General features: G+C 41.2%; 1 protein-coding gene across 1 annotated transcript in view; it reads left to right on the top strand.

Annotated features, from left to right (window-relative positions):
* tenm1 (teneurin transmembrane protein 1) overlaps positions 1-18,534 on the top strand; it is a 180,259-nt gene that overhangs the window by 57,705 nt on the left and 104,020 nt on the right. Inside the window, exon 5 of the mRNA XM_035162292.2 lies at positions 4,727-4,965. Within this exon, the coding sequence (XP_035018183.2) occupies positions 4,727-4,965 (239 nt within the window). The remainder of the gene's footprint in view (positions 1-4,726; positions 4,966-18,534) is intronic.

Below are 18,534 nucleotides of genomic sequence, written 5' to 3'. Positions count from 1 at the left end.
TCTTCTCCTCTTCCTCTTATCGCTAAGAAATGAGACTTGAATCTTACGCTGTGCTTGTGCAGATACACAGTGAAGTCAGCTTACACACACACACACACACACACGCAGGTTTGCTTAACTATCCTTATAAAAGTTTTACATTGACTTCCATTCATTGTGGACAGCTTAACCAACCTTATCCCGAACTTTAACTATGACCACCTCAACACAACTCACATCTTACATTTAACCTTAAACAGGAGCTCAGAGATGACATTTAGCCTCATCAGGACCAGGCTTTGGTCCCGGTGATGTCTACTGGTCCTGACAAGGTCAATGTTTATTCTGGAAATGGTCCTAAAGATATAACAAAAACAAGTACATACACACACACATACACACACATAACACACACACCTACCACATATACCCATATACCTGTGCACAAAGGCCTCCACCCACACTGCACCACACACACACTCATTCGCACATATCCAGGTAGAGACAGCCCTTGGGCCGTAGTCTCCGACCTCCTGGAGAGCGGGAGCTCTCATTTTCTTCCTGTCTCCGGGGAAATCTGCCCTCTGAAATGAATTCAGAGCTTCCTGGGCGTTGCCTCTGGATATTGTCTGAGAAGATCAAAGGCAGGGAGCCAGGAAGAACAGTGAAGAATGTTTTTAAAGCTTCGCACAAGACGAATAGAGCTGCACGCAGTGTTGACAAATGCAGTTTCTTCAACTTGATTCGGATCCCCTTTTCTCTGTTAGCCACCTTCAGCAGAGCAATAATGGCCCCACTTTGGACTCGACCCGTGTACTGGCCTCAGCTATGTGAAAATGCTCACCTGTATTTGACATCTTTCCGTGTATGCTTGTCTTGTGTGGACATCTCTCCCTCTCGTTGTGTGTGAGTGTGTCCTAAGTCTATCTCTGGCCTTTCAGGGTTGAACTACCATTGACCCTTAGGTGTGTGCCTGCTCCATGTGCAGCCTCCTGTGTCCCCCATCTGACTCACAGCCCTCAGCAGACACTTGATGGGTGAATGGAGAGAGGAGGGGAAACAAACAGGGAGGGATGGTTGTCATCTGTCTCCGCTGTAGGGCCATGTTTTGGAAGCACAATAATAGAGAAACACTCAGACAGTCACAGAGTAAATAGGGGAGAAACAAACAATATTGATCATACCACAGGTTAGGTCAATTAACGCTTCCGAAACAAGACGTCAGTGTCAATGGGATGAGATTTGCTAAATGCACTGAAATTGTTCCCCTGTCAAATTTGTGGCTGTTTTTTATTTTATTCTACAGTTCATTACTTTTTTTTGATGCGTGTTTTACCTCATGGAAAGCCCTATGACTTCCCTCAATGTTTGAAAAGTCCTTTTAAATTAAAGAAATTGCTAATAATAATACATTTATTTTCGAAATTTTTCAATGCAAATTATCTTCTTTCACATATTTTCCTATAATTTGCATGGCACTAATTCAATGATATACTTTATTCTGCCGTGCATATACCCCAAATCATCCATCCGTCCATTATCTATCATGCTTATCCCCTGAGGGTTGTGGGGTGGAGCTGGAGCCAATCCCAGCTGACATTAGCGTGAGGTGGCGTACACCCTGGAGAGATCACACCCGAAATTATTTAAACAAAATTCTTTAAACTCTCCCACACTGGCAGAAATGTGCTCATGGTTTTAAGTACAATCTGTATTCAAGGCTGAATATGAGACTAAATGACTTGAGAAGATGGATGAGTTTCTGTCGAGGACAAATGGACGAGGTGTAAAGGCGGGTGCCGCAGTCTGGTGTCCAGCGACACTGTCAGTCGGCTGTCTGGCCCCGCTCTAATGGCCTGTCCTCTGTGGGCCCTTCAGAGACCGTGGTCCTTGCAGCAGTCTGTGACCTCACACCTGCCGCTGCAGCACGGACAGCATAACACTTTTGGCAAGCTGCATGTCTGCCTGAACATATCGCACTCGCAGCCTGTATTAACCCCCGGAGAACACACAGTAACCTGGGGCAATCATTGCAGTCTCTGAATTCCAGGAGCTCCAAGATATTCTTTTGTTATGGAAAATACACACACAAAAAAAACAATGAGTCATACCTGTTTTGTTTTTTTTATGCCGCTGGTGTTCTCTCCAGTATCGCCATGTTTTATTTCTCCACACCAGCAGTCTTTGTTCATTTTTTTTTCTTTTGATGTAAGTCAGTGTGGCCAGGACAGGCTGGAACTACTTATAATTGCCTCCCCAGATCCACTTTTCCAAATTGCATAATTTCCTAACAGCCATATTTCTGCTTCCTCAACTGACACCCTCCAACCCTCGCCCTCCATTATCCAAACACAATATAGATGAAATGCTACCCAGATTAATTGCCCTTCAGTTTAGTTTCCTATCATCATCTGCCATCTAATGTGCTCTTTTTCATAATGAAAATGAACCCCATCCTCATAACTAATACAGCTGTATAACTTAAGAAGTCACTTTGATGAGTTAAAAAAGGAATAGGTAAGTCACTGATCCTTGGCTGTCAGGGATTTTTTATTCTCCTTCATATGAGTGCTGTTCTGCATTAGCCACTATTGCACCAGAGAGGCAGCTTTTTTTGGGTTAAATTTGGGCTTCCTCTCTGATGAAGGACTTGGCCTGGATATGAGATTGTGGTTTAATATTCTGTCACTTACGCTGATGTGCTGCTCTGGGTGTATTACACCGCAGTTGGTTGCATGCATTTTGTGGAAATTTTCTATTGTTTAAATGGTTATGGTGCACTAACTGTGAATAATGTCCGTGTTTTACATTTGTCACTTGCTGTATACTGCTCACCTACCAGAATTTATGGTGGAACATAATATAAATTGCGAGTGGAATCACGGAGCTTAGGGACTTTCTCAGGCTACTTTTCTTCCTTGATTTCAGCTTTCTGGATTAATCTTTGATGATGCATTACTTGCAAATTAAAGAGACCACTTAAATTAAAAGCACACAAATGCGGCCAAACATGCGGGATATCAAGGGTTTAACTGAATTACATGCTCCTATAGTACTAAGAGCTTTTCGACAGGTAATGTTTAGTTAGGACTTCACGTAGCAGCGAAGTGGAACAGTCAGTTGTGTGTGTGTGTGTGTGTGGTATCTGAATCCTGAGCCTGACTGTATGCAGTGATTAAAAAATAGCAGGAGAGGGCCTCTTCTAAAATCTCCCACCTTGGGGGCCCTTTAAATGAGTTTCAGTCAGGCGTGCTTCAGTGTGAGACTGAATTCCACTGAGTGTAGATTTGCATAAATAGAATCAGAATAATATAATATATAATAACTAGATAGGCTACCTTAGAGAAGATGATGTCTGTGTTGTGCCGAGGTAATTGGCAAAGCCAGTGAATCACTGTCCTAGATAGGCCTGCACAACAACTGTGATTGTTTCCAACGTCACACCATAATCTACTTAAGAAAGACACAGGAGGTGGTCCCGGAGGTGACAGGTAGTTTGTGGGACACAGTGCGGAAAGGCTTCCTGCTCTTAAGATAAAGACGGCAATTAATTGACGGTTCTCTAAACAAGTCCCCTGAACAGCGATCGTCCAGTCATAGCTTAACAACCGTAAACAGGCATGGATCGTTCTGCCAAGTTATGGGTTTCTCATGCCAAGCAGCACGAGCTGAGGTCACACTCTTTTTTTAATTGGGCTTTCCAGAACAACAAAAAAAAAACTCAAAAGCAAAAGTGTGGAGAACGGATTCAACTTGTCTGCCTTAAGAACTGCAAATATTAGCATGTATGGCTAGCTAGCACTAGGGCCTTTTTACAGCAACCACACATTACTCCCAATGCCAAGGAGAACACCATTTACTAATAATTACAAGGTCACTACAGCTTGTCCACTGCTTAGTTTGTCAGAGTTTAGGGTAATAACAGCTCTTTAAGGATGTTTACACTCCTGCAGCACCCCCCCAAAGCACAGAGGTTAGTCATCACCTCTCTTAGTGCCAAATGTGAAAACTTACAGTGATTTTATAATACTGTCAAAACTATACTACAGCAACACTGCAAGAGGAAAACGTTTCTTTGCCTCTAAAATCAATTGAATGATTTAAGTGCTTAGCTTCTTTAAGCACTTCATCGTGTATAGCATTCAGCCATAGTGCCTGGGACTATATTGAAACTAAGATTAGCATCGAATCAATGACTCAATGACTGTCAATACTCATCGTTACTGTTTTTACTCAAGTAGGCCTAACTTCTCTCCCCGCTGCTATAATCATAGACTGATATGAAGTGAAGCTAAAGCGTCTCGATCACTTGGGTTCTGCCTGCAGTTCAGGTCTTAAATCCAGCCTCCTCCGTGTTAGTTGATAGCACATGGACCAAACTAAATACTGTCGTTGATCACACTGAAATATGTCCCAGGTGCTTTTTATTCCAGTATGTTTGGTTTTAATTAGTTAATTAATGCTATAAAAAACGATTGCGACTGTGCAGACTCTGACTCCAAATCTGCAAGATGGTGGCGTTCGTATCTGGAATATTTTAGCTTAATTTCTGGATAGTGGGAGGAAGTGGAGGCCCGTCGTTCATGTTTATACACAGCATATGGTTCAAATCTGCTGGAGCAGTTGTCATTTCAGTTTCAGTTTCAGTTGACAGTTGTCTGTAATCAAGAGCGCTTTGTTTGATTAATTATTCAGGATATTGATAATTAAATCAGACCATGTATTTTGCTTTTTGTTTGTCCCACAGACACTTCCTGTTCAAGCAAGGCTCTGGCTCATCGGCTCTCCTGTCAGGGGCGGGGCAGGGTTACCCCCTGACCTCCGGGACAGTGTACTCTCCTCCGCCGCGGCCCCTCCCTCGCAGCAGCGTGACAAGACCACTGTTTACTTTTAACAAGCCTCACCGCTGCTGCAACTGGAAGTGTACTGCCCTTTCTGCATCGCTCCTCACGCTCACCTTGGCCCTGCTGCTCACATACGTCATCGGTGAGTCGCAGTGCACTACACCTACCAAGGATGCAATGTTGTCATGTGTAGCCAGACGCTTCTTTGTTGAGTTTGTTCAGACTTTATTTAACGAATCAACGTTGTCAAAACAGAATGCAAGAGGAGCGAGGAAATTGGGCTGTGTTTGGAGAGACTGCCTAATTAATTCAGGGATCAATAAAAGTACAGAGAGAAACGAACAGAAACTTTTACATGCACACAATGTTGCAAGTATCAAAGGGTAAAAAAATTCACAAGAACCCCAAATAAAAAAAGGATAAAAAGAAGAAAAAGAAAAACAGAAACAGAAAAGGAAATCAATAGAGAGAAAAGCAGGACTGATTAAAAGTTGGGTTTAAAAGCAGCAGGTAATGTTTTCTAAATTTGGCACTCTGTGGAATATTCCAAAATTTAAATTAGCTGTTCGAGACCACAGCACACAACACTGGTAATTACTCTGTGATGAGCACATGCAGTACAATAAGTACTTATTCATTCACTCCCTCCCCCCCTCTCTCTCTCTTTCACACACTCACACACACACACACACACACACACACACACACACATTAACCTTATTATAAATTTAAGCCATGTAGCCTGTCTATATTAATCCACCCTTTTTTGTCTTAGCCTATTACTTCATTGTGCTTTGTTTAATATTACATTTTTTAATTTGTTTTAAATTGAGATCTTATTATTTATCTCTCACTTTTTATTTTAGTTTTTATCACACCTCTGCAAATTTCATTACTACTTTTATTAATATATATTTTTGCCATCTAATCTTACTAATAAAACAAAGAACTAAAGTTGATAAATTTCTACAAATTTTAAAAGGGAATAATCTACTATTTACTTCACAGTTTTAGTTATTACTTACTTTACAGGGTAGGATTATATATAATGCACTGCTACCGACTAAACTACCCAACAGAACATAAAGTAGTTTGAGTACTTTTGATTTACTTTACATACTTTAGGTTTGTCTTGTTGAGGATACTCACATACTTTTACTTTGACATTTTCACCGCAGGATATTAATTGTATCGTCATATCGCAGTATCGCATGAGGAAGCACCTTATTTCCGAGCCACTCATGAATGAAGATGAACTGCAGCTTTTATGACTGATACTTAGTAGTAATTTGGATCTTTAAAATCACAAAAGTTTGGAGGAAGTTGCTGTGCAGTCTGGAAGATCGTCGGCGAAGTTTGTCAAAGTCAAATACAAAATTTATTTATTGATCCCCTCCGATTGCACCAATTCCCTGTGAGTTCTCAATCTTGGCCCGGCCCTCCGCCCCATCACACTGTCTCCCCTCTACCGCCCCGAGAGCAGATAACCCAACCCTTCACCAGCCAGTTCATTTCCCTCCTGTGGTGGTGCTCAAGGTCAGGCCGGAGCAGGCGGGGGTTTGCATTAATCACACACACACACACACATACACACGCACACACATACTGGTGAATCCATGCAGATTAATCCCTAGGCTGAACCATGCTATTCCATTAATGTCCCGGCCCCGGTAATTAGTGCATTAGTGAGGAGTGTGAGTGATGACTTGGAGACGACATCACCTTTTAATTGGTGTCATGCTCCACTCCTGCTTGGCAATGATTGATCTTCGTGTTGACATCGCCATGGCAACTGCGCCAAGATGTATGGGATGTAAATACAGATGATATGTAAGCCTGTAAATCAAAGATATTCAAATAGTAAGATTAAAGTGGTCATGGACTTAATGTCTTTGTCTAGGGGGAGAGGTTGAGACACAGGCCACCAGATGATTAGGTTCTCTCATTACATAATGATTCAGTAATTTTAATGAATTAATTAACAGTCACTGACAGGAACCAAAAAAACTCTCTCTCCCTCAGTAGTTTTGTGTGGTATTCTCATCTTCATCAAATAATAGCTACACTGAATTTTGCTTTGAATATTGATTAAAGTCTGTCTCTTATTAAATCATGTTCTGAAGATTCATCACTATTATCAGAAATAATGTAATACAAAGCGAAATCTATTTATTCAATTTTTTAAATATGATAATTAATTTTACTTTATTCAAAATATAATCAGCTAGATTATTCTGCTGTGCCTTGGGAGGCGTTTTTTTTTTACATATATTAATAATTATAATAATTATATTATCATTTCAACATTATAATTACTTTTATTAATAATGAAAGTGTATCTTAAAGGGAACAATAGATTTCTTATTTTACCTTTCTTGTATTAAAACCCTCCACTACACTGAAGCATTAGTTTACTGCTATGTGACAGACAATAGAGACTATTTTGATAGTTAAGTGGATTTACAAGAAACATATCAAACCATCTCTTATTCAAGCATCTCAGCTGTAAACATTCACTAAGCTAAGTCAGAAAAAAAAGATTGCATGATCTCCTTTTTCTCTCTTGCTATTTTCCATGTTTTTGTTCTAGACCAGATGATTAATGGCTAAATCAAACAAAATATTAATAAGCTTACAATGAAAGAATAAGTTGGTTACAGTACTAAAGTTTTCACATTAATATCCACTTCTTGTTGTGATCCTGCGGGCCTGGTATATAAAGAGTGTATTGTCTGTCAGTTGTATACAGCAGATAGTGCTGTTTGAATCAAGACATTTGCAACGTAAAAAAACCCTTGACATATTCCTTTTCAGTCGTGCCAAGCCGGAGCCAAACATTTCAAAATGTTGGAGAAGCTCCCCCCCTTGGTGAAAATCATCTTAACGCAGCTGTTACATTTGGCAGAATCTTCATCTTTTCTCATGATACTCAGCCAAACATTGCAGTGCTTTGCCGCAGTCGTGCGTGGTGCACTGTGGATCAGAGCTGGTAGCTGATCTCCCATGCTAAGTGGCGCTGCACGGAGTGACCAGTGTTGTAACAGCGAGGTCCTGAACACTTGATGTAGCGCTCAGAAATTCACTGAATAGATTTTATGCTTTCTTAATACCCACCTTATTACCCAAATTATTGCCGGTCCTCAACGCTCTTTTTTTCTCTCCGAGTTATGTGACGAGTTAATTAATTCGGGTGAAAAGTAACTCATCAAGTAATGGAGGCAATAAAATTATGTCAGAAATTAAGGTTTCCAATTAGCACAACAATGGCACGATGCATGATTGCAGAGATAATGCTGTGTGTAAATGATTGCAGTGTATGCCCCCTGTTGTGATTAGCTAAGGCAGGCCTCCTCTCTTCCTTTACTGCCCTCTTTCCCCTCCTCTCATACCCCCTGGTGTTACAGGGGCTGCGAATAGCTTTGTTAATTTGTTTATCTCCCAACGTACCCCTCCCTCCCGCAGTCGTAGCTTGTTATTAAGCACAACACGGCCATCAGATATGAGCAGCAGGCATTATGATAGCAAACGGGGCATTTAAGGGGAGATAGAGGACAGATTAAGATTGCATCTGTAATCTTAAAGAATATTGCTGCTGACAACACGACCAGGAACTCATTTTCTATTTTAAACCTCATTTATGTTCTGCCTCCGTATAACCTACCAACTATTGCTCTATCATGCTGTCAAACAAAAAGCTAATTAGAGTATTTTCTGCATTAATGAATGTCTTGCTGTTTTAAACTGTTACAAACCTCGGCTGTTGAATCAAATATGAGGAGAGTGGGATGTGTCAGTTATGAGAGATAATCATCTCCATGGCAACAGGGAGAAGCAAGTGAAATGAGCAAGTCAGCAGCTCCCCTGCAATCAAATGATCACCTCCAAATCACATTTCAGTCACTCAGCACACACACAGAGACACGGACAGCGCACACTTCTTTATAGCTCTGTTGTGCAGTCTACGGGATGCTTCAGGGGACCAGGCGGTTCCATAAAGAGCCCAATGACTCGTTAGTGGCTTTAAGTTCATTACTTTCACGCTTCTTCTCCCACTAAATCTACTTTCACAGTTAGATGGTAATTCAAAGAATCTGCTTAGAAACATGGCCATTAATCACAGGGGTCAAACTCTGGATAGCCTCCAACTGAACTCAAATGAAAAAAAGCAAAAGTGCGTCTCTGTGTTTATTAGAGCTACAATAAATTATGACTTTAATCATCAACAAATCTGCAGATAATTTTCTTGATGTAGTTCCCCAGAGCCGAAGGTAATACCATCACATGTCTGCTGATTACAGCTTATCATGAAATAGGGGTTATTGTATTCTATGTTGTTGACCACCCTGGCTAACAAAATTACAACTGGGGGCGCACATTATGCATTACACACGTTAATACCAAAAGGACATTTGCTCTGACACACATTTGAATTTTACAACAACGTCATTAATGTGTAGTTCAGATGTTAGGACTATAAGGATCTGTGGTGATCTTGGAGCATCAATATTACCCAGGGCTCTTTTTTGTGTTCATTTTAGTCATCCATTTTCTGTCAGACACTGAAAAGATGACACTAGAAACACATTAAGCCTCGCCTAATTCTTGGTGAAAGGCAGCATCAAAAGTAGCATTAGCAAATAGGATCGATAAAAGGCTGCTGTTGCATCATTTTTGTGGGAGTAAAAATAGGTGACCGCAGACGGCTGACATGTAACGCACTGGGAAACCTCCCTCCTTCAGCTGCTATCACAGCAGCAACAGAGGAGAGAGAGAAAAGAGAGTGTAAACACTGGTGTTGCCATGTTTGCCGGCCTGCTGTCACTATGGCTGTACTGACATGAGCCAAACTCAGTTCACCTACTGGCTGTTAACAGCGATGGATTAAAAATCACGTCACCCATCATTAACCTCTATGTGTTTGATGTAAAAAAAAAACTTAAAAACATAAACATCTAAAAGAGCAGTGAGAGCAAATTCGCTTTAGGCAGCAGCACAGACTGTTTTTAAACATGGACGACACGTCTCCACTTCCTTCCATTATCCAGAAAATAAGCTAAAATATATCGGATACAAACACAGCCATCTTGCACATTTGGAACTTACTGGAAAAATGAAACTGGAACAAACATTGAAATCGAAAACTACCGAAAATGACAGAAATTATTATCGAGAAAAAATGATTTGATGAGGACTTTTTAGTTTGGTCAATGTCCCAACATCCATCAACACGCAGGAGTGGGATTTATTATCTATCTTTATATACAGTCTATGCACACCCCAAAAGTGGAAGTGACCCCCCCCCAGACTTAATTAAAAACAGAAGAAAATATTATTATTATTTAATATTATTATTATTTTTATTAATATTATTTTCATTGTCATTGTTGTTGTTGCTCTTTTGCACAAATATATATTTCTACATGTAAAATGGCAGTGGATGTGGAACTTCCACAGAATTGCAGGTAATAGTGTAATAGTTTTGTTTGCTCTTCAGTGTTAAGTTTCTAAGTAGGATAATTCAATTTAAATAAATTAATGTTATAAATAAACTGATATTAGCTGAAAATATAAATAGGTACCAGACTGAATTAGGAAGGAAAAAGACAGCTGCCCTGTCACTCACTGCACCCCCCTATATTAGGATGCAAATGGAAATAGAAAGCAGAAAAAGTGGCAACAGAAAATAAACAATTATCTTTTAATTAGCTGTAAATATAGCTGAGGAAGCTCTGCTAAGTTGTAGGGGGGCAGACTAAGTCCCAGCACTTACTGGTTCATCACAGTGGCTCACGCAGATGCAGCTCATTTATGTTTCAGGCACACTACTGGTCTGTTGATTAAACCTGGCTCCCAACTTGCATAACCAGCAGCTGTTGTGTGAAGTGTAGAGCTGTGGCTGATCAAGGTACCTGGAGAAAAGTAGCTGATGCCTGCTCAAGAAAAGTTGCTAGGTTTGCAGCTACGGCTCGTTTGCATCATGTTAAAGCTAAAGGGCTCTGAAAAGTTGGCAGCCCGGGTGACAAAGTTGTTATGTTGTAAACGCTGGAGAGAGGAGGAGTGTGGATACGAGGGCGGACGTAGGCTGAGCTGTGCGCGCCTTTAGATAAAGTGACAATGGTGTCAGATGCTCTGTGCACTTTAAATATAAAATGTGAAAAAGTTATACAAAGAGCTTTAAAGGAATTGTCTCGTCTGACAACTTATACAAACTGACTGTGTTTCCTATATCTGAGGCACAACCTCTGATGGTTTGCTGTAAAATCATCACATTGGTCACATGATAAACCTGTGGAAAATACATTTTATGTGTCTCTGATACACACTAAGGGAAATGTGGCCAGGCGACACCACAGAGTGGTTCACACTTCTTCAGCCCATATCTCTCTCACCTAGAACTTACCACATAGCACATACCTCTGCTAAGGCCCAACAGTACCTATATAAAACCATGTTTAAATTAACAACATTTGGATTTTCATTTGGATCTCTGCCAAATTGCACACGCTCAGAGATAGCAGTCCCCTACACATGACTGATTTAATTTTGAATCAAGATCCATGAATTATTTTTTGATGTTAAAGAAAGTGAATAAAAAATACAATCCTGGATCCGGCCTGTGATCCGGATCGGCACCGAAATTGAATTAATTTTTTTCCTGATCCATACCACAACCTTCCACCAAGTTTTGTGGCAACTGTCCTGTTAACTAACAGACAAACAAATGCAGACAAAAATATTTACCTCCTTGGTGATGTAATTAGGAACCAAGCCCCCTAAACTTTCCCTTCCATAGGTTTCTCATCTGATCAAATCCACATGCCAAAATGTATTAAAGACCGTGTTGGTGCGGCCCAAAAGTGTGAGCATTTGACAGAATGACCAACGATCGAACTCTTATCAGGCATGAGAGAAGTTTTCTTACATTGGTCTCAGGCTGGTAATAATCTATCCTTCAGCATCAGTGCTCCAGGCTCTCATCACTGTTTAATAGCTAACATAGCAAAACCAGGAACTTGAACACAGAAACTTTCTCAGCTACAGATGTGAAAAACATAAAAAATAGTGATAGTGGAGAGGGAAAGGTTTATATGTGCTCCACACAAGAAGATAATCGCTTCCATTTTTGATCTGATTCAACCCTACCAACGAGCGAGTTGATGATTTGAGGCTGATCTGAGCAGATTAACAGGCCAGTGTGAGGGGTTTACATGTCACATATGAATTAGAGCTCCTCTTCGACCTTCCTCTTTGTTTTTATTCTGAAGTGATGTTTGATCAAATTTCTGTGAGTTAAGTCCCTTGAATCGCCATTCTGAAATGGCAAAGTGCGTGGTCCTACATTTTGACCGGATCATCTAGTGCGAGCATTCTCACGATCAAAATACTAAAGTCCTGTTACATCTGTTTGTGGTCTAAAATCTAAAAATTAATTAAGATTTGAAAATGCTCTAGTAGGGGTGGGACGACGCAAGGAAGGTGGCCGTGCACAGTCAAAGCATGGATTCACCCGAAGGGCAAGCTGGAGCGAAAAAGAATCGCCTAGGTCATAGGTCACCAATAGGGGGACCACGGTCAGGATCAGGACCCAGACGCTGTTCTATATGGACCCAGACTTATTATTACATTTTGATGGAGTGTTTGTCTTTACTGTTGTAAATCCTGGCAACACAAGGAAGAGTTTACTTCTCTCACTGAATAAGAGAAAGTGGGGAACAAAGATGAAAGGAGGTGTTAGAGCAGTTACATTTTTCAAATATTTGTTGAGATTGTTTATTTGTGAAATGTAGTGATATGTTAAGAAATAAGAAGAAAAGGGCAAACTCAAACTACATATTTTTATTTATATTTTCTAAAATTAAACACTTTATTTTAAGATGCCTTTTTCAAAAGCCCCTTTATTTTGTATGCAAACCGTATTTTACTTGAAACGAGAAAACTATATTTATTTTATTATAAGAGTATAGTTCAGTATGAAAATTACTTTATTTGTTAGTTTTTGACTTCATACAGACATTGATACAACTACTAGGCTACTTCAAGATAATTTTTTTGATAGACTGCTAAACTTGAATTTACAGTGTTTTGATATTCCTCCAGAAGGTTACTTGAATTTTGAACATTTTGGGGAGATATTGGACTGTAAAAGGAAGATTAGCAGTTCAGACTGGACATTTATTTGTTGTGGAATAATGCCTTGAAGTGCATACTTTGTTTCTTGTCAGATTTGTTTGTATTTAAGAGAAGATTATTAAATAAATATAAATGACACAAGTTTTTAATTTTAGTTTTTGATGAATCCATTATTATATAAATCTAGTAATAAAAAATAATTGTTAGATTAATCGCTAAAAAAATTATCGATAGGTGCAGCCCTATTGTTGAATTACTATTTAATTGTAGTATCTTCTCTTGTCAGTTTTTGACTTCATACAGATATTTATAAAACTACTAGGCTACTTCAAACTATATGGAACTGAATCATAATGCATGTTAGACATTTCCTCTTTGAATTTTAATTGAATACCCCTCATCTAAAGTGTGGGAGTTTTTAGTGGTGCTCTGTAAGCTCTGCAAATCAGAAATGGCTTATCGCAGCAGCACAACCGCTATGTACGAGCAAGTGGAGGGAGGGAGAGAGAGGAGGAGAGAAGGAGAAAGGGACAGGAGGAGAAGAGGTAGGGGGGACGGAGGAGGAGAGAAGAGTAGGAGGGGGGGTTGTGTATGTGCCTTTGTGTATGCGTGTTTGTTTTTGAGAGATAAATTATTCCTGTTAAAAAAGTTCAGTGTGGCTTCAGTCCAAAGTTTCAGTGTTACTCAAATTGCACAAATTTAACCCTAATTTACACATTGTTTTGATATTCCTTCAGAAAGTTCCTTGAATTTTACTTTGGTTTTCATTTATTTTGTCGTTGGACAGCTGAATGTAGATTTATATATTCTTTTCAATTTAACTGAACACGCTCTTGTATCTCTCTTTTTTAATAACAAATAATCGAAGAATTAATAGTTAGATTTATCGATTATTCGAAAAATTTATAATAACCCTAACCCAGGTATAAGGGAAGGCCATGCTGATATCAAAGCCAAACTGATACGACTATAACTATTATGAAAATGAAAACTTGTTAATTTGATCCATCTCCAATTGAAGATATGCATCTTGTCACAGCTCTTCAGTCACACTAGAAACTTACATTTATATATTTCTTTGTATTTTATAAGAAATACATTTACATATAAGCAAGTTTCCAAGTCAGTAACTGTGTGCAGAGTAATTATTGAAATAACTCAACAGAAAGAGAGGAGTGAAAAACTCCTTGGCCTAATTTTCCAGTGTGCCAATGTAAAGGACAAAGGGGCAAAGAGTTTGAACAAATCCATGTGGACGCACAGACATGCCTAAAGTAAAAAAAAGATAGTCCAAGTCTAAATTGGAAAAAAGCTCAAATGTGCTGATTTACTCTGCCAAAGATCTCCTACTTGTATTCACCCTGAACTGTGCCCCATATGCAATCAGACGGCACAATCTGCAGGCCATTGCACAGCATATTGCACTGAACTCTGAGATGGATGTACTGTCTGAGTGGGATAAAAAACATTTGAAAAGTTTTGAACATTGAGTCATATCAGTTCCTGAAGCTATGGGTAGGTGTTACAGAGCAAGTGCAGACAAAACGAGGAAGGCAAAACAATCAGCATAGATGATAAATGTGATTTCTGGGATGATGCTGTGTGGCTTGCACTGCTTTCATTAGCGAATCGCAGCACCGTAGTAATAATAACCTCAGTCAAGTGACGAGTCGGAGTCGTGGGGATCGCAGTCTGTTCTGATAGCAGGTGGTGGGCAGGAGGCCAGAGATGGTGAACAGAGGTGAAGTTTAAAGGGGGCCGGCGGAGTCCGGTGACGGCTGTTGAGGTGCTGAGTTGGCCAGGTCCTAATAAAACGTTACCTTCTCCCAAAAGGGTCATTTATGAACAAGTAATAGCCTGTTTTGTCTCGGATGAGCTGCGATCCTATTTATTGTGCAGCTCTGTTGAGGAGGGCAACAGGCAACCAATTAGCTACTCAGTAATCCTGAGTGGCTTAGATAGCTGCCACAACCTTTTTCCGGTAGGCCCTGGGAAGGAAACCGCGTTCTATTAGGAGTGTTCTTGCTAAGCACAGTTTAGTTGGACACAACAACACTGTCGCCCACAGTGACTCAATCACAGTAGAGCAATGTGGGTGTGTTCTGCTCTTTGCATTGGCTTCATCTTTGTCCCAACAGAGTGTTTTAATGTGTTGAAGCGTTCACCTTTCAGTCATTATGCGTATATCAATGTGTGCGCGTCTGGATGTCAATGCAAAGGGGTCATTATATTCAGCTTCCTCTTTTTGCGAATTGAAATTTACCCGGATGCCCGACTTGCAGCACATTTCTCCAGATTTTTCTCCTCACTTTCTGAGCTTGTTTACTGTAAAGTGTGGTCAGTGATCTTGCAGCACGGAAACACAAAATTGGTTTTAAACAGCTCTGCTCTACCTGCTCGCGTGGTTCTCTTTTTTTTCGGCTGGACATATGTGTGTGTGTGTAAGCGTGTACGTGAAGGTGTGTGCGAGGCTTTGTGATTGTGTGTGTGTGTGTGTGTTCTTGTGTGTGTGCGCTCCTCAGCCGAGCTTCTTTCAGCCAGCTGCTTCATGCCTCATTGGGGTCTGTATTGATTGGTCCAGTTTCTCTTTGTTTTCAGACCTGTTTTGGTCGTCTGATGCAGCTCTAAGAAACCCGCTGGCCTTTGCTAAAAATGCCCTAACAGCCACAGAAGCCTTTGGTAAAATTGCATTAAATGGCTCGAAAGACTGGTCAGAAAGCTCTGAATGGTGAGAGAGCCCTTTGGTAAAATGTCTTTAGAAGGTCAGAGAGGCTGCAATAAAATAGCCTCAATAGCTCCAATAGTTCACCGGTACATTCACAAGCACATGCACTTGGCTGTGCACTGTAACTCACACTCACACACTCTTTTTTCATCTTCTTCGGCAAACACATTCACACACTCTCGCACCAACACAAAAGCACGCAGGGATTGAGCTGTATGTGATCGGCAGTTGTGAGTCGCCGTTCGTCTGCAGTGTTGGTAGATGGTGGCTGCCGGAGGGGAATCTAACATGGCGCCGATCCCCTTCTCATTTAACACTATTCTGTCTGTTGTAACATGACTCAGCTTTCAGAAAGGGGCCATATCAGTAACACAGTGAGTGGGAGACGGAGAGAGAGAGAGAGAGAGAGCAAGAGAGGGGACTGTGACAGAAAGAGAAAGAGAGAGGAGGCGTGATTAGAAATGAAAGAAACAACAGAAAAATGTTTGAAGCAGAAAGCTGCGATCTGTCGGACTTGGTGCACTGTCGCTGCCGTGACTAACTCGATGACAGTGACGGTGAGTTTTACTGGTAAATAAACACAGGGATGTACAGCAAATCTCCTTATTCAGGACGTGTGTCCCCACCTCCGCTCTGCCTTTATCCCTCTTTCCCATCATTTCATCCCTTTGATCCACACAGGACTTTCCATCCTAGATTAGCAAGGTCACACCGATGACGAGTCCGTAGGTTTATACCAGTCCAGAAATTTCCGCACGAGTCTGCTGCTTGCCCACACACACACTCTTGCACACTAGCAAATGTCAGCAGACACACATACACACTCATGCACGTAAACGTACACACTTAAACAGTCATGACAGTAGCATTAGTAGCTTTCAAGGGCTTGGTGGAGGGGAGTAAGAAAAACACTTTAGTACCTCTTGTCTGTCAGAGTGGAGCAAGGGCCGACAGGCGAAAAGGCGGGAGGGCAGGGGGACCCTCAGGCTCTCAGTCTCTACTCAAACGTTGACTTAGACACCGATTTGTTTTATTGGCTCTGAAGTCCCTCTCCTTCACTCTCCTTCACACTTGTTTTCCCCATTTGTCTCCCCTTTCTCCCTTAACCCCGCCTCTCCCGCTCTCCCTCGTCTTTTTATCTCGCTCTGCCCTTCCTTTCCCTCTCTGCCTTTCTTTCTCCCATCCCTCAGAAGTTGTGGCTTAGCTAGAGGCTGACACATCCATGCAGAACTTGGATGAGCAATCGCTTTTACTGTACATGCTAAACTACACACTAAATCGAATGACTGATGCTCTTGAAAGCGTTTGCTGCTGGGCAAAGCCAGCTGTAGTCTTTGGTTGTCAGACAGAATACAGTTGGCAGTTAGCTATGTGTATGAGCGAACAAGAACTTGGCAATCAGGCCCGGGTGTGTTTCCGCTTGTGCGAGAGTATTGATAAATCATTTTTAACTGACTGCAGTGCTACCTTGGCTGTAATGGTTATCGATAAGACAGTATATTCACAGTCAATCTCGCACAGTGTCCAGCAGTCCGGCTCCGGACCGTTACAAACACCACATAACTGCAAGTAGTGTAACGAGCATTAAACAGGAACATTCACACACACACACACACACACACACACACACACACACACACACACACACACACACACACACACACACACACACACACACACACACACATTTTCCCTCTCTATCTCCTACGCTTTCTCCCACCACAAGTGTGAAATCTTGTCATCACTGGAGCCCACAATCATTACTATCTAATCTGCAGACACACACACACACACACACACACACACATGCCTGACAACAACAATAGTCACAACTGCCGCACACACTGCATGCTAACGTTATCTCTACGCCTACCAGCTCGAATAGCCTGCTTTTAAAACCTGGTGGTCTGCAATGACTGGTGTAAAGAGAGAATTGAGTGGGTTCAGGGTTTCCATGACAATCACGATAAAAATTTGCCATCCATATAGCTTTCCATTCCAGCTGTTAATGCACAACAGCTGAATGGGAGTAGTTATCTCAGCAGCCTTGGTAACTTCATCCACAAATTTCCTGATTTGATTCTTCTGCCGTCTTACATTTCTCCTTGGTTGTTTGGAGTTGCAGTGTGTAGAATTTAGTGCCATTAAGTGGTGAAGTTGCACGTTGCAGCTGAACACCACTCACCTCACCCTCCCCTTCCGAAAGAGAACCTGTGGTAACCTTCAGTTTTCATAAAAACTCAAAGGCTGTTTAGTTTGTCCAGTCTGGGCTACTACAAGAAACATGGCGGCCTCCATAGAGAGGACCCCCCCCCTGATGCAAATATAAAGTATTTCATTATAAAGGGCCCATTCTAGGGTAAATAAAACAACAACTTGTGTAATTTAGATGAAACACATTCGTGAAAACATCACTAGGATTATTTTATATTAACTTTCTGTCAATAGACCCCTTTCACCTAAATCTTACACACTGGACCTTTAAGTAAACCTGCAAAAGGCCACATCAAGCGGTTCTTTCTCCTACTGCTGAACTCTCTGACTCACACACCCAATGCCGCTCTCTTGAGCCTGCCACATTCTCCACGCACACTCTCTGTGGGGTAGTGGACAGCGAGGTTACAGTACAGAAGCCCCCTCACAGCAGGGCCGTCCTATTACCTCTGGCAGTCATCACACAGTTGCACTGATCAATGCTTCATGTGTGCGACGGCCTCTGCCTGTTAGCTTGTTGCACTGCTGCTCGCAGTCGCCACTGTTCCGCTGCTGCCCCTCGCGTTATAATGACTGCACTCACTCCGAGTTCATCTCCAACATGTGACAGTTGTGTTCATTTTGTGTGAGAGCGTGAGAGGG

Source organism: Hippoglossus stenolepis, chromosome 7, assembly GCF_022539355.2.
Source record: "Hippoglossus stenolepis isolate QCI-W04-F060 chromosome 7, HSTE1.2, whole genome shotgun sequence".
NCBI classification, from domain to species: domain Eukaryota; kingdom Metazoa; phylum Chordata; class Actinopteri; order Pleuronectiformes; family Pleuronectidae; genus Hippoglossus; species Hippoglossus stenolepis.
This window is presented reverse-complemented; position numbering and strand designations above follow the sequence as displayed.